The 18,025-nt window shown below is 37.9% G+C and overlaps 1 protein-coding gene across 1 annotated transcript in view; it reads right to left on the reverse strand.

Annotated features, from left to right (window-relative positions):
• Positions 1 to 18,025, reverse strand: part of LOC132480724 (UPF0547 protein C16orf87 homolog) — a 31,500-nt gene that overhangs the window by 646 nt on the left and 12,829 nt on the right. Inside the window, exon 2 of the mRNA XM_060085110.1 lies at positions 2,348 to 2,444. Within this exon, the coding sequence (XP_059941093.1) occupies positions 2,348 to 2,444 (97 nt within the window). The remainder of the gene's footprint in view (positions 1 to 2,347; positions 2,445 to 18,025) is intronic.

Raw genomic sequence — 18,025 nt, forward strand, 5'->3', positions numbered from 1 at the left:
CATCTGTTAAAAAGTTTTATCGTGAGATTGCAGCAATTCAGTCACATCTTCAAGCACAACTTCTAATTTTGCAAAAATTACCAAAATGTGACACAGAGACACAAAGTAAGCAAATGCTATTGGGAAAATGGCACCTAAAGACATGTTTGATGCAGTGTTGCCACAAACCTTCAATTTACAAAAATGCAGTTATCTGTAAGACTCTATAAAGCGAAGCAAAATAAAATGAGGTATGCCTGCATTATGAAAGCTGATTTTTGTTTGTTAATTTTAAATCCTGCTCCTTCAGTGAATTCTTTCACTGTTTGAGTTAGTTTCATTACTGATTCTCTGGGGTCCATGTACACTATGACCTACAAATAGTTACTGTTTTACTTTTTGTGTGTGTGTGTGTGGTATGCGGGCCTCTCACTGCTGTGGCCTCTCCCGTTGTGGAGCACAGGCTCCAGACGCGCAGGCTCAGCGGCCATGGCTCACGGGCCCAGCTGCTTTGCGGCACGTGGGATCTTCCCGGACCGGGCCACGAACCCACGTCCCCTGCATCGGCAGGCGGGCCCCCAACCACTGCGCCACCAGGTAAGCCCTGTTTTACTTCTTTTATGCCTCTTACTGATTTCTCTTATTTAACTGCCTTGGCGAATTTACTTCTAATATAATACTGAACAGTAGTGGAGACAGTGGGGATGCTTGCCTTGTTCCTGATCTTAATGGATATGTCTGTAGTGTTTTCCCATTTAAGTAAAACACTGACTTTAACACTAAGATATATACTTTATCAAGTTAAAGTATTCTTCAATTCCTACTTTCTTGAGTGTCTCTAAGATGAATGGGTACTGAATCGTGCCAAAGACTTTCTCAGCAACTATAGAGATAACCTGATGAGATTTTTTCCTTATACTTATTAATATGACATATGATATTAATAGATTTCCTTGTATTATACTGATGGGGCCAAGTGTGCCACTCTGACATGTGGATTATTTTGAGCTAAAAACAACCAAAGCACAAAAGACTCAGGAAGAACCTTTGAACTTCCCTCTTAGCTGCCTAAAAGAATTTAAGATATGAAATCTGTCCCAGGAAGAAGCTATCACCATAGATAACTATAGTTAAGTATTAGGTGTGGTAGAGGGAGGAACCTAGCAAAGCGCATTTGATCAAAGTCCTCTCTGTGTCCCACTAGCTTTGGGCAAACATTTGTTAACCAAAAATTAACTCTTTTTATCTTCCTGTGAATTACCTTACTTCCCCTAGAAGCTTCAGACCCCTACCGCCTTCTCCTTAGTCCAAAATATATACATACCTCACCTTGCCTTCTGTGAAATTCCTTATACTTATGTAGATTCCCATGCACATGTAATAAACTTGATTTTCTCCCGTTAATCTGCCTTATATCATTTTAATTGCCAGACAAAAGAACGAAGAGGGGAAGGAGGGGAAATTTCTCCTCCCCCATAGTACCAACTTTGCACTCCTGGAATAAATCTAGCCTTAGAACTTTTACCTTTGCTTTTTCCCTCTGTTTTTCCCTGGTTTTCATGTTTAGCCCCTTCATCTATTTGGATCTTAGCTAAAATATTACTTCCTCAGAGATGCATCCCCTGATTACTCAAGCAAAAGTCACCTTCCAGTCATCCTCCAAAACAGTTCCCTATTTTAATTTCCTACCTAGCACTTATTACTAGCTGCTATTTTTCCTATATATTCCATATGTATATTCCTATATATATTTTCCTCTACTGTGATAGCACTAAACCTGTTTTGGGAGTAGATTTATTGCTGTATGCCCAAGATACACAGTACCTGGCACATGTTAGCCACAATAAATTTTGTGATAAATCTACTCCCATTTGCGGTTCACTGTTAGAAATCTGATCTTATCACAGAAAAAGAAAAGAGTAACGAAAACCCACCTTCTCTGAATACATTTATTGAATAAATCTAGATTTGTCAACTTTAAAGAGAAAGCTATAAACTCAAAATTAAAATCAGCAATTTTTTTAGATAGTCTAAATCAGTAAACGGAACAAAATAACTGGTACTTTAAAAAATTATATTAATAATAAAACCAAAGTTCTCTTTCTTCCAGTTAACATTTTCAATTTAAAATTCTCACTAAAATTTGTTACAAAGTTTATCAGTATTGTGAAGTAGTTAACAGTTAAATTGGATAAAGAACAAATCATCATAAATTGATATACTGTATCAATAAAAGCCAAAGACATACTTCAACAGACTTTAATATTATAATTTAACCAGCAAAAAAAATTTTAACTCACAAAAATTAATTTTAAATTTATATAATAGATACATAAAAGATGAAAAGGTGGTAAACTCTCACGGTTACCTGTAAAAGGTGACGATTTCTCTGAGTGTTTTATTTTTACAAGTTTCCTATTAATAAATACATAACCACAGGAACAAGATTTACATGCAACAGGTACCTGGAGGGGAAAAAAAAAGGAAAAAAATATTACTATTTTACTATTTATTAAACTTCTCAAGTGTTTATGTGGTCTCTTCAACTAAACAATAGTAACTTGAAGGTAGAAATCACATTTATATTTAAACTCCACCTCCTCAAAAATTATTTGAGATAAGAATCACTTCCTTCCCATTCTCCTTTACAGTTCCACGCATATAGTAAATGTTCAATATGTGAATGGCCAGGGGAAGAATGTGAAGTATAAAATTCATTTCCTAAAATGTCAATCTCAGAATAGTTACAACATGGATTAGATGAGAAGAAAGGGATTCGTTAGAAAAATATTACATTTATCCCAGAATGAGAGGCTCTTGGCCCGTTCTACAATGGCCCGTTCTGCAGTGCTGGCAGAGAGAATGTATTGAAAAAAACACATTTGACAGAGATTTCAAAGGGAGGAAGGAACAAGACTTAGACACGAATAGATTACTGATAATAAAACGGAACTGAAGGGCTTCCCTGGTGGCGCAGTGGTTGAGAGTCCGCCTGCCGATGCAGGGGACACGGGTTCGTGCCCCTATCCCGGAGGATCCCACGTGCCGTGGAGCAGCTGGGCCCGCGAGCCATGGCCGCGGAGCCTGTGTGTCCGGAGCCTGTGCTCCGCAACGGGAGAGGCCACAGCAGTGAGAGGCCCGCGTACAGCAAAAAAAAAAAAAAAAAAAAAAAAAACGGAACTGAAAATAAGTCTAAGAATTCAAACATGAGAGAGGAAGAGGGTCAGTGCCAATTACAGCAAAAGGACCATTCACAATAGCCAGTTTGAGGGAAAGGAACATGGAAGACTACAGAAAAGGTGTTGAGACATAGGTTCTCCTATTCTCTGCTTGAGGAAAGACCTTGAACAAATCCCATAAGCCCTGCAGGTTTCTGTTTCTTTTCTAAATTTCTTTACTACCTGAAGGAGTCCATGATTTTTACATAGTTTTTAAGTGAAAAAACTATTATATCATTTAACAACTTCACTAAGGTATAATATACAATAAACTATATATATTTAAAATGTACGATTTGATATGTTTTGATATGTGTACATGCCCATGAAACTATCACCACAATCAGGATAGTGAATATATCCATAAGACCCAAAAGTTTCCTCATGCCCCTTTGTAATCCCCCCTCCTACCCTTCCCTCTTAACATCCCCCCTTCAAAATCCCCAGGCAACTACTGATCAGCTTTCTGTTGCTATAGATTAGTTTGAATTTTCTAGTTATATGTAAGTGGAATCATAAGTACATACTCTGTTTTTTGTTTAGCCTCTTTCATTCAGCATAATTATTTTCAGATTTGTCCATGTTTTGAGATTTGTTGCATGTAATAAGTTCATTGCTAAATACTATTCCATGTAAGGATATACCACAGTTTGTTTATCCATCAACTTGTTGATGTACATATGGAGTATTTCCAGTTTTTAGCTATTACAAACAAAGCTGCTAAGTATGTAGCAAATACAAGTCTTTGTATAGACATACACTTTCTTTCCTCTTGGATAAATAGCTACTGGCTGGATTATATAGTAGGTAAGTGTTTAACTTTCTAAGAAAACTGCCAAACTATTTTCCAAGGTGGCTGTACCATTTTACATCCTCACCAGCAGTGTATATGAGAGTTCTAGTTCCTCCACATCCTCAGCAACACTTGGTAGGTTCAGTTTTTAATTTTAGCCATTCTAGCAGGGTAGTGGGATCTCATTGTGGTAATATCCCTCATGACTAATGATGTTGAACATTTTTTCATATGCTTATTGTCATCTATATGTCTACTTTGGTGAAGTGTCTATTCAAATTTTTGCCCATGTTTTAATTAGATTGTTTTCTTATTATTGAGCATTGAGAGTCCTTTACCTATTCTGGATACGAGTCCTCTTATCAGTGGCTTTCAAAGAGCAGAACTTTTAATTTTGAAGAAGTCAGATTTATCATTTTTTTCTTTTATGGATCATGCTTTTGGTGTGTAATTAACAAACACTTGCCTAACTTATATTCACAAAGATTTTTTACTATTTTCTAGAAGATTCATAGTTTAAAATTTAATTAAATTAAAATGTATACTTAAAAATGGTTAAGATAAATTTTATGTCGTGTATCTTACCACAATAAAAACAAGTGGGAAAAAAGTTTTGTTTTTTGGGTTTTTGCATATGCATATCCAATTGTCGCAGCACCATTTGTTGGAAAAAAATATCCTTTCTCTACCACTGTTCTCACCCTACAGAGACGAATGGACCTCCTATCCAAAATTTGGTTCAGATGTTGACTCTGATGATACCACCCATGCACCTGGAGGGTATGTAAAGGCTTTCATAATGAGGCTTTTTGGGGAGTACAGGGAAGGCTCCCAAGGAGGTCCAAAATGGCTTGAGAGCAGAGAAAGGAGATTGGCTCTGGGTTTTTTTTTGTTTTTTGTTTTTTTTTGCGTACGCGGGCCTCTCACTGTTGTGGCCTCTCCCATTGCGGAGCACAGGCTCCGAACGCGCAGGCTCAGCGTCCATGGCTCACGGGCCTAGCCTCTCCGTGGCATGTGGGATCTTCCCGGACCGGGGCACAAACCTGTGTCCCCTGCATCGGCAGGCGGACTTTCAACCACTGCGCCACCAGGGAAGCCCAGCTCTGTTTTTATTGTAGTTAGGGAAAAGGACTGGGGTGAGGGTTCCTGTATGTGAGAAGCTGTGGCTTACACGGTTTGAACTTTCTGCTGGCATTAAAGAAGAGAGTACCTGAGCTTTCTTATCAATTTCCCCAGATGTGGGACAAAAGGGGAAAGAAGTGCTGGGGCTTCAAAGCTGTTAACAATCAAATATCAAAAACGGAGTTGCGCATTTTATTACAATTCACTACTGATGTTTAACTGATGACATTTTACTTAATTGAATGTGAATTTGTTTAATTAAGCCATTTTGGCACTATATGAGGTTGGTAGCTTGAGACTAGTAAAGAAGGGGAGAGTTCCACTGAATGCCTCGTTCAGCAGCTCAGCATTGTGTATTTTGAGAAGTGAAATGAGTGTCTTGGTCACTATGGATAATGTATGGAACTCCAGAAGGAATAAGGAATGTCTTAGTGAGGCCTTGTATTGTGGCTTTAGCATGTGCAGAGAAATGTTTGGTTAATATTGGGTGTCTTGTGAGGCAGGAGATTCCCAGAAGTCTTTCTACCCCAAGGGGCAACCTGGGGTAAGGAGTTGTTGCTGCCACTGGCAGGACCAGACAGCCAAACTATTGGCCATGGCCCAAGAGTCAGTAAAAATGTGGAGAGAACTAACTGTTGGCCAGAGCATCTAGTGCTAAGATAATTGCGTGAAGTTTGGCCAGTAGTGCTGACCCCTGGATCCTGTCCTTGATCAGGAACATCCTGCTTAAGGAATTAACAGCAACAGCTTTCCCATGCGCTTCGTCAACTGTGATGCCATCCAAAACTGTACAAATTCCCTTTAGTATTCACTCAGTTGATCCCAAGGCGCTCCCCAAGTACCTAAAGGGTCCAGTAGAGGGGTGACATCCTCCAGCATTATGGCATCTGGCAAAGGACTGAGGACAAGGGAGACCAACCCCTCCTATAGGTGGGATATGCCAGAGAGCTCAGGTTTGGCTATACTATAGGCATTACTTTTGTTTTGGCAAGGAGGTCTTGATGAGGTACTGAGTTTACAGGGTACCGCTTCCATGACCCAAGGCATAATAGGCAGCTAAGAAGGGAGTGTCATGGGCTCAGGGCCTATAAAAGCCTCTAATTTCCAGGAAAATCAGTATGTAACCAGCAATTACTGCTAACGGTGTATAGCATGGGATCAAGGAGAGCAGTTTCTTGCATCAAAAGCTTACAGACAATTTATGGCCATAATGGGTAGCCTAGAGACTTCAGGAGGTATAGAAAGAGGTTGCTAAAGCCTCTACAGTGAAGGTCTTTGGGGCACTAATGTGACTGCCTGTTTTTTGCAAATTGGGCAAATTGTAGAGCATTTTGTTATAGGGTCTCCATTCAAGGTATCTGTAAGTAATAGCACAAATGGGCTTAAGTAAAATTTGTAAATGAGGAATATGTTGTCTTCAAGAGCCCAAAAGATGTTAGGCTTATTTGAACACTGGTGAGAGAGTCAACAGCTATTTCTTTTCTTGTCTTTTTTTTTTTTTTTTTGTGGTACGCGGGCCTCTCACTGTTGTGGCCTCTCCCATTGCGGAGCACAGGCTCCGGATGCACAGGCTCAGCGGCCATGGCTTACAGGCCTAGCCGCTCCACGGCATATGGGATCTTCCCGGACCGGGGCACGAACCCGTGTCCCCTGCATCGTCAGGCGGACTCTCAACCACTGTGCCACCAGGGAAGCCCAACAGCTATTTCTTGATAGTATCAGGGACAGAGCTGTCCCAGCCTACCAAATAATTTTTCAAGACTTTAACCAAGATGGCAGGGCCTTGTACTATGGCATTATGTGTGGGGCAATGGCCCATGCCCTTTTTGTGAAATCCTTTGTTATTTGTATATCCTGAATTGAGTGTGTCAAATCAGTCCCCTTGGAGGAGGTTGCCATCACTGTGATGTCACACCTATGTCTCTGGAAGAAGCTGGATACTTTTAAGATCTTGCATATAAAGACTGTGTGCGATGGTAGGGCTGTTGAGGTAGATAGGTAAAGGTGTATTATATTCCTTTGAAGATGAAGGCAAACTATGAATGAGAGATTCTTGAAATAGGCACTAGCCAGAACATATTAGTCAAATCTATGCAAAGTATTTATGAGATATTGATTGGAAAGAGTAAGTAATTTCAATAATAGTGTGTATAGAGGCCTTAACAAGTAGGACCACGGCATTAAGGTTGTAGTAATTCACTGTGAGGCGCCATTCATTCTTTCTAAGTTTAAAAATCAGGTAAAATTGGGCTATTAAATGGAGAAGCAGTGAAGATAACCCCCATTTCTCTAAATAAGTCTTGTATAACAGGTTTCAATTCGTCAAGGCCCTGTTTTAATTTTTATTGAGCCATATTAACTATTTTAACTGGGGGAGATGGGGAAGTCCGTGGGGTCCCATTTGGTCAAGCCGATTGTGCGTGCCATAGACTTACTTTTAATGGATTACTTGATAGGTCAGATCATCCATGCCCACTATGGGATATTTTATGGCAGTAGCCACTATGACTATAGGGAATTTAGGCAAAGCAATAGCTCTGATAGTTCTCTCTGTGTGGTAACTCTACTAAAAGTATAGGGGTATCTTGTTTAAATTTAGTGGGATCCAAGGTAGAACTATAATTGGAGCCCCAGTATTAGTTAAGGCCATGAAGGTTTGCCAACTGGTATACTTCAGTATATATTAAAGTCAACTCAGAACCTATGTCGTAGAGGCACAAAGGGCAATCAGAGACCTTGTATCTTTTCATTGCACAAAACCTATTAGGAAATTTTGGATTTCTGATAGAGTTAAATTGTGGACCTGTTTCAGCTTTTTGTTTCCTTGATCTCTCTGGGCTCTTAGCTCTGTCTCCTCAGCTCCGTCTCCTCAGCTCTTAACTCCGTCTGCCATACTACTGAGATTTCTTTCCCTGTGCCACAGCCAGGAATTCTCTTAAGGTGGTTAGCTAGGGCAACCATAGGGCTTACCTAATTTGTTTCTCAGTTCTCAGGGTCACTACCCTACATTGCCTAATGTCCAGTGTCTTGAAAACCATTGTCTTAAATGTTTCATCTGCTTTTTATGGTTGCTTCAGGTGGGAAAATAAATCTGGTCTTTCATCATATTGCTTCTTGTTTAAAGGAAATTATAGATTCACATGAAGTTATAGGAAATACTACAGAGAGAGCCCTTATATACTTTGTCTAGTTTCCCCCAACAGTTAGATTCTGTAAAACTAGAGTATAATACCAGGATATTGATATGATACAATCCACCATGATCTTATTCAGGCATTTCATCGTATTTTAGCACATCAATCCCCCACAAAAAAAAAAAAAAAAAAAGCTTTTGAAGAGACACTGCCCCCAAGATTTCACTAATGATTATCCTTGAATTAAGAATTATTCACCAAAAACCAGAAATGATTTTCAAATACCAGCAAGAATAAGTTCAGACAGAAAATTGTAATTCCATATGTAAAGAAGTCTATTCTCCTACCGTTTTTCTTGCATAAAGCTTAGCTGTAGTGCTTTACATTCATGTATTTTTAAGATGCCTCATACTCTAGAATATAAACATTTTGTCTAAACTAATTAACACTAAGCTAACTAAAATTCTGGTAGAATTCTTTTTCTTCAGTAAAAATACTGAAAAAGCAGATCTCTAGCTTGTATTTAAGAGGAAAAAAATTTTGATAACTGACTTCTAAATCACAACTGTTACTCCAGATACATCCAAGTCCATACTTTATTAAGTATATCATGTGGTTCTTTCTAACCACAAATAAAAATGTTAATTTTTGAAAAGAGGAAAATATACTAGAGATAGGTATGTTTGTCATTTTTTCAGTTTACATCTTTGTTCAAATCAAATTCAAAGGTATCAATTCATTTATTCAAAATTAAACATATCACCAAGAAAGTCATATATGCCTTCACTCAGAACTAACAAAGACTGTATTGGTTAAATGAGAAGTGATACACAAACACTCACATTCAATTAATAGGTTGATTTCCATTACTTAATGAAAATGTTTAATGTAACATTCCTGCAACTGAGCTAATTATCATCTTCCAAGACAACAACAACAAGCAACTACTACCTCCACCAAATTCATTTATAAAAAGAGCTTCCTCTAGAAACAACTGTAAAATGGGTGGGACAAGTTGGATACTATTAATCCACGAGTTAATTACAATACAATTTGTACTCTGTATTGAAAATACTAATGACTTGCTGTAACACTGCATTTCCAGGATCTTTTTTTAATTCAAAGTATCACTTGCTAATAATATCATTTGTGGGAACACTACATCAATTGATTCCTTGACTGTAGATGGTTTTCACATTTTTCCAAGTAAAACTGGAAACAAACTATAAGGAAAAAGTCCTTGTTTTATTTTGTTTCCTAGATTCAAAGGAGCTATAAAATAACCCCATTATAAATAACTCATTCCAATCCTTTATTACAAAGAGAACTGAAAATCACTGTCAGCAGACATATAATTCATAATGGGATTGCTCTGTGTCAAATAAAACATTCTCCAAATTAAAATTAAAAAATCTGCTTTATAAGAAAACAAAAAACATACAAACACACACCAAAAGACCCTAAGGTAATAATTAAAACAACAAATACACAAAAAATACTAAAAAGAACAAATATTTTATGATTTCCCTTATATGAGGTAACTAGAACAGACAAATTCATAGACAGAAAGTAGAACAGAGGTTACCAGGAGCTGGGGGGAGTGGGGAATGGTGAGTTATTGTTTAAGGGTACAGAGTTTCAGGTTGGAATAATAAGAAAAGTTCTAAGAAAAAAAAAAAAAAAGGGTCATGAAGAACCTAGGGGTAAGATGGGAATAAAGACACAGACCTACTAGAAAATGGACTTGAGGATATGGGGAGGGGGAAGGGTAAGCTGTGACAAAGTGAGAGAGTGGCGTGGACATATATACACTACCAAATGTAAAATAGATAGCTAGTGGGAAGCAGCTGCATAGCACAGGGAGATCAGCTAGGTGGTTTGTGACCACCTAGAGGGGTGGGATAGGGAGGGTGGGAAGGAGAGAGACGCAAGAGGGAAGAGATATGGGAACATATGTATAACCGATTCACTTTGTTATAAAGCAGAAACTAACACACCATTGTAAAGCAATTATACTCCAACAAAGATGTTAAAAAAAGAAAAGAAAAGTTCTGGAGACGGATGGTGGTGATACTTATACAACACTGTGAATGTACTTACTGCCACTGACCTGTACACTTAAAAATGGTTAAAATGGTAAATTTTATATTATGTAGATTTTATTAAAAATTTTTTAAATGCTAGAAGGCTAACAATAATTTTGAATACTATACACTCATAAGGACTTGGTCAACTCTGAGTTATATGAATAATAGATGTGACACACCTTGGAAATGAAAAGCATAAATGATGTTGATGGATATTTCTCAACTTTGGCACTATTTTGTTTGTGACCAATAACTTGCTGTGATGAGCTGTCCTCTGCATAGTAGGATGTTTATCAGCATCCCTGGCCTCTTCCCAGTAGATGTCAGTAGCACTTCCCATCCAATTGTGACAACCAAAAATGTCTCCAGATTTTGCTGAATGTCCCCAGGGGAACACAATCACTCCTGGTTCAGGACTACTGGTTTAGATTATTCTGAACTACATTTTTAATACAGATCTGCAGAGAATTTTACAAAGAAACTGAAATATTCTACCTCTTTCCTGTTTATAGTATTTCTATAACTATGTTTCTAAATTTTTTTAAAGGATAATATATTAAAATGGAAAAATTCCTTCAAACTTTAAAGATTTTATATATTATGTATAAAATACATATAAAAACTTAATATGATATACTTCAGGTATTGTGGAATCATCATAGTACTCATATGCAATATTCTAATATTCTTATTTGTTGTGTAGTCAAAAAAAAAGTAAGAAACAACACATGGCTTTCTGGTTTCCGATTTTTTTTAGCTTATATCATAAAGAATTGTTTCTTAATCAAGTTTAGAAAAAAAAAACTTCACCGTTACAAAATTAGAAAACCTCAACTATAACATAATACTACTTTCTTTAGTTTCTTACTAAGAGAAAATAGCACATTTAAGAATCAACAAGTTTGAGGGACTTCCCTGGTGGTCCAGTGGTTAAGACTCTGTGCTCCCAATGCAGGGGGCCCGGGTTTGATCCCCGGTCAGGGAACTAGATCCCGCACGGCACAACGAAGATCCCGCACGTGGCAACTAAGACCCGGCGCAGCCAAATAAATAAATAAATTTTTTTAAAAAAAATCAACAAGTTTGATTAAATCCTCATGAATATTCCCTTAAGAATTTACATTAAAAATTGAAACAATGTACTTCAATGTACGTAATATTTGTTATATTCAAAAGAATGTATGTAGCATAATTAGCTCTCTCCAAATGAAACTGAGCTCTTATAATGACAAAAACTTCTAGTTGTCCTTAGGTTTTCTTTTCACCTTTAAGCCAGCATATTAAAAAATAAGCTTTTTTTTGTCCTGAAAGATTATTTCCTGCCAGGTGAAACAGATCAGGATTTACAACCGTTTCTGACCTGAAGAAACTGGAAGATATTATGCATACAATGTAAACCTAAGCTTTTACTCAATTAATCAGAACAAATGAAAATGTTTTAAATATTGAAATATTTTCTTCCAAAGTAAAATTACTCAAGTCAGTTATGTCAGAACATAATAAATTTAATTTTAAGCTAAGAATTAGAGTTTAAATAGGTTTTCCTTACTTTGGAAAACCTCACCAAATCCTTTTTATACTATATACTGGCAGTGCTTATTGGCACTGGAACAACATCAACTATATTTCTCTTGTTTAATCTTTCTCTGATCACATTTCCACCACTGTCCATAAACCATATTTGTATAAAACACAATACAGATTTGGTTGGTCCACAAGATTGCTCCCCAAACAAGGTACTAAAATCTTCTTTAAAAAAAAAGGGGGGTGCTGGGCTTCCCTGGTGGCACAGTGGTTGAGAGTCTGCCTGCCGATGCAGGGGACACGGGTTCGTGCCCCAGTCCGGGAAGATCTCACATGCCGCGGAGCGGCTGGGCCTGTGAACCATGGCCGCTGAGCCTGCGCGTCCGGAGCCTGTGCTCCACAACGGAAGAGGCCACAACAGTGAGAGGCCCGCGTACCGCAAAAAAAAAAAAAAAAAAAAAAAAAGGGTGGGGGGGCTCTCCAGTTTTTACAAATTACTCATATTTAAAATAAGTATATGTGTATATATTTTTTTCTACTATTTTCTTTTAAAGACATATATGGTTGGTTAAGGAAGGCATCAGCAGACTTTTTTTGCACAGATTAGTAAATATTTTTGGCTTATGGGTCATATAACTGTTCGTGTCTCATATTTTTCTTTTTCCTTTTTCTTAGTAACTCTTTAAAAATGCAAAATATTTGATCTTTAAAAAAAATGCAAAAAACATTCTTAGCTTGTGGGTCCTACAAAAACAGGCCAGGAGCCAGATTTGGTATGGGAGCCATACTTTGCCTGAGAGCCATATTTTGCCCACCTCTGACTTAAAGCAAAAAGTACATCGCATTGTTGAGTTTATAACATTTATAGATGTAACAAAGATGATAACAATAGCAAAAATGACCAACCTTTCTAATTTGCCCAGGACTGAGGGAGCTGCCCAGACACAGAACTTTCAGTGCTAAAACTAGGAAATAAAACTTATCAGGAGATAAGCTGATCACTCTAATTATAGCACAAAGGCTAGGAGAAGTAAAGGGAACTAGATGGTTGCAAAATTCCTATATTTTTCCTGAACTAATCCAATATTGCCTCTAGACTGTGATAAGTTAGAGCTGCATAACATAATTCCTAGAGCAATCACACACACACACACACACACACACACACACACACACACACACAAAAGCAAACATAAAGGTAAAAGGCCAATAGAGAAATTAAAACATAGTACCAATAACATGTAATTAAGACAAAAGAGGGAGAAAAAGAGAAACAGAAGAATAAAAAGCTGATGAGACAGAAAATAAACAGCCAAAAAAAAAAATTAAATCCAAACATATAAGTTACATCATATGTGAATGGATTAATTCTCCAATCAAAGGGCAGACATCGTCAGATGGATAACAAAGCAAAACCAACACTAAGCTGTTTACTTTAAATACAAAGAAACACACTTTAAATACAAAGACATTAACAGGTTAAAGGGAAAAAGTAAGAAAAAAGATACACCACTGTAAGATAATAGGAAAAATATATTGGTCCACCTCACCCTGCCTTACCAGTTCCTGGCAGGGAGCTTCTAAAACCTTTGTAATTTCCTAAGTGATAAGAACATTAGGAACATGTTTTGTTCTAATATTTGGTCATTGATCCCAGTTCCTAATACAGAGTTCCTAAATCCCTTGGAATTTCCTGGGTGATAGCAGTGTCTTTTGTTCTAATGAGGTGAAAGACCAAGCCATGATTAGAAATTTGGAATTAGAAATTCGGAATTTTCAGCCCAACCCCCAATTCTCCAGATGGAGTCAATGATCCATCATGTCTATGTGATGAAGCCTCCATAAAAATCCCAAAAGTATGGGGTTCAGAGATCTTCCAGTTTGGTCAACATATCTAAGTAGTGGGAGAGTGATACATCCTAACCCTATGGGGATAAAAGTTCCCGTGCTCACGCCTCTCCCAGACCTTGCCCTATGTATCTCTTCATCTGGCTGTTCTTCTGTATCCTTTATCATATCCTTTATTACACAGTGTTTCCCTGAGTTTTGTGATCTGGTCTAGGAAATAATAATCCAACGGGGTGGAGGTCATAGGAACCTCTGATTTGTAGCCAAGTCGGACAGAAGTTGTGGATAACCTGGGGACTTAATACTTGCAACTCCAGGTAGATAGTGTCAGAACTGAGTTAAACTGTAGGACATCCAGCTGGTGTCACAGAGAATTGCTTAGTATAGGAAAACCCCCTACACATCTGATGTCAGAAGTGTTGTGAGTGTGGTAGTAATGGGAGAGTAAAGGAGAGGAAGAAGTGAGTTTTTCCTACTCAACCATGCAAACAACAAGTATAAGAAGGTTAAACCGGCTGCAATAAAATCAGACAAAGCAAATTTCAAGGTAAGCAGCATTTACTGGAGACAAAGAGAGACATTTAATAACAGAAAGGTCAAAACATTAGGAAGATACAAAATTATAAATGTATAAGTGCTTAATGGGAGAGCTTCAAAATATATGAAACAAACATTGGGAGAACTAAAAAGAGAAGCAGTCAAATCCACAATCATAACTGGATATTTCTAGCACACTTCTCTCAGTAATTTATAGAACTAGACGAAAAAAAATTTAGCAAAGATATCTGCATAACAATATCAACCACCTTAACAAAATAGAAATTTATAGAATATTACACCCAACAGCAGAAAGAATGTATACTCCTTTTAAGTACACAAGGAACACTCAAAAAAGTGGACTATATAATGGGCCATAAAACAATTCTTACAGATTTTAAAAGACTGAAATCTTCAAGAGATGTCATATGACCACAAAAGAATTAAACTGAAAATCGATAAAAATAAGATATCTAGAAAACCCAAAATAACTGGAATTTACTCTTTAAAAACAACAACAACAACAACAAAACCCCCCACAGGTCAAAGAAGAAATCAAAAGGGATATTAGAAAATATTATAGGGCCTCCCTGGTGGCGCAAGTGGTTGAGAGTCCGCCTGCCGATGCAGGGGATACGGGTTCGTGCCCCGGTCTGGGAGGATCCCATATGCCGCGGAGCGGCTGGGCCCGTGAGCCATGACCGCTGAGCCTGCGCGTCCGGAGCCTGCGCGTCCGGAGCCTGTGCTCCGCAACGGGGGAGGCCACAACAGTGAGAGGCCCGCATACCGCAAAAAAAAAAAAAAAAAAAGAAAATATTATAAGCTAAATGATAATGAAAACCCAACATATCGAAACTTGTGGGATGCAGTTAGCCAGTGTCCAGAGAGAAATTTGTAACTTTAAAAGATTATATTAGAAAAGAAAGGTCTAAAATTAATTTTCTTCATGAAGCTGGAAAAGTAAGAGTAAATTAAAATCAAGTAGAAGGAAGGAAATAATAAAAGAGGAAATCAATGAAAAAGAAAACAAGCCATAGAGAAAAATCAAAATATTAGCAAATGGAATCCAACAATATATAAAAAACGAATCATATACCACAACCAAGAGGGATTTATCTCAGGTATGAAGGCTGGTTCAACACTCAAAAATCAAATAATGTAATCTATCACATCAACAGAGTATAGAAAAATCACACAATCATATCAATATAGGCACACCTCTGAGATAGTGCAGATTTAGTTCTAGATTACTACAATAAAGTGAGTTAAACGAATTTTTTGGTTTCCCAGTGCATATAAAAGTATTGCTTACACTATACTGTAGTTTAGTAAGTGTGTAATACCATTATGTCTACAAAAACAATGTATATACTTTAATTAAAAAATAATGCTGTTGGAAAAATGGCACTGATAGACTTGCTCAACGCAGGGCTGCTACAAACCTTCACTGTGTAAAAAATGCAGTATCTGCAAAGTATTGTACAATAAAGTGCAATAAAACAAGGTATGTCTGTAGATGCAGAAAAAACATTTAACAAAAATCCAACACCCATTCATGATAAATGCTTTCTGTAAACAAGGAATAGAGGGGAACTTCCTCAACTTTATAGTAGATATCTACCAAAAAAACTACAGGTAACATAATACTTAATGGTGGGAACCAAGAAGCATTCTCACTAAGATCAGGAACAAGAAAAGGATGTCCCCTCTCACCACTCCTTTTCAACATCATACTGGAAGTCCCAGCTAATGCAATAAGACAAGAAAAGGAAATAAAGGGCATACTGATAACAAAGGAATAAATAAAATTGTCTTTTTTGCAGATGACACGATTGTCTGTGTAGAAATCCAAATGAAATAACCAAAAATCTCTTGAAATAAACTACTGTAACAAGATTACAGGAAACAAGGTTAATGCAAAAAAGCCAACTGCCTTCCTATATCCCAGGAATAAACAAATGAAATTTGAAATTAAAAGCACAATACCATTTATAATTAGCATGGCAAAAAAATGCAATTCATAAGTATAAACCTAATAAAATATGTACAGTAAGTCCCCTACGTACGAACCTTCAAGTTGCGAACTCTCAAAGATGCGAACGTGCATTCACATGTCCAATCATATAAGTTAGTTCAAGTGTCTGGCGTACATTGTCACGTGCATGCATCCTCTACAAGTGGTTGTGCTTCTGTGTACTTTACAGTCCTGTATAGAGTACAGGAGTACAGGATCTTTATTTCAAGCCCAGGATGTCCAGAAGCAAGTGTAAAAGCAGCAGTGATGTAGCTGGTACTGCTAAGAAGCGCCAAGCAATAATGATGGAAACAAAAGTGAAAATAATTGAGAGAGTGGAGCGAGGCAGTAAGATGGTAGACATTGCTCATTCTTATAACATGAATTGTTCAACCATCAACGATTCTAAAGAACAAGGACAAGATCATGGAACATGTGAAGTCTGCTGTGCCAATGATGTCAACAGTAATATTGAAGAAGCATGGAAAAGTGATAGAGGAGATGGAGAAATTTCTCAGTGTGTGGATGCAGGATCTGCATCAGTGTCAAGTCCCACTCAGCTTAATGTTGATTCAAGAGAAAGCTAAAAGGCTTTATGAAGACTTGAAGAAGAAACATGGTGAAGAATCAAAGGGCACATCTTTTAATGTCAGCCATGACTGGTTTCATCAGTTCAAGGCTAGAACCAACCTTCACAACATAAAAGTAAGTGGTGAGGCAGCGAGTGCAGATACAGTAGCTGCCCAGGAACTTCCTGAAATGCTTTGAGAAATTATGGATGAAGGCGCATAGTTACCCGAGCAGCTTTTTAACGTGGATGAGACAGGACTGTACTGGAAGAGGATGCCAGACCAAAGTTACATCAGTAAGAAGGAACAGTTGATGCCAGGCTATAAAGCAGCAAAGGATACACTAATTCTGTTTGGTGGCAATGCTTCCAGCGATATGAAGCTGAAGCCTCTCTTAGTTTATCATTCAGAGAACCCAAGAGCCCTTAAAAACATAGCCAAGGGCTCTCTTCCTGTTGTGTGATAGAGTATCCCCAAAGCCTGGGTTACACAGGCCATTTTCCAGGACTGGTTTTTCCACCACTTTATCCAGGAGGTAATGAAATGTTGCTTGGAGAAGGACATCCCATTCAACATTATTTTGCTGCTTGACAATGCTCCTGGCCAACCCCCATTCGTGGACAACTTTTATCCTAACGTCGAAGTAATGCATCTGCCACCAAATACTGTGTCGCTCACCCAACCTATGGACCAGGGAGTTATAGCAACTTTCAAGAAATATTATTTAGGTCACACTTTTAGTCAGGCGGTAAAGGCGAGTGACACAAATCAGGAACAACCTTGCAACAACTTTGGAAGGACTATAACATCTACAAGGCCATAAAAAACATTTACTTTGCTTGGCATGAGGTTACGGTTGTCATCATGAATGGGGTTTGGAAGAATCTTTGCCCACAGTTTGTTCACGATTTTCGTGGGTTTGAAAAGGTGGATGAGAGTCCAAAGAGGTCGAAGCTGGAGCGAGATCTGCAAGATGATGACTTCATTGAACTCCTTGCTGAGCAACACAAGGAGCTCCCTAATGAAGACCTGATGGAATTGGAGGCCGAGAGAAAGGATGAAGAGAGACAAGAGGAAGAAGAAGTAACTAAAGAACCAAAGAGATTCACAATGCAGGAAACGGCAAGGGGATTTTATTTGAGGAGGCACTGTTAGTTTTTGAGGCACAGGACCCGAATGTAGAATGGTACACGAAGGTTG

Source organism: Mesoplodon densirostris, chromosome 19 (assembly GCF_025265405.1).
Source record: "Mesoplodon densirostris isolate mMesDen1 chromosome 19, mMesDen1 primary haplotype, whole genome shotgun sequence".
NCBI classification, from domain to species: domain Eukaryota; kingdom Metazoa; phylum Chordata; class Mammalia; order Artiodactyla; family Ziphiidae; genus Mesoplodon; species Mesoplodon densirostris.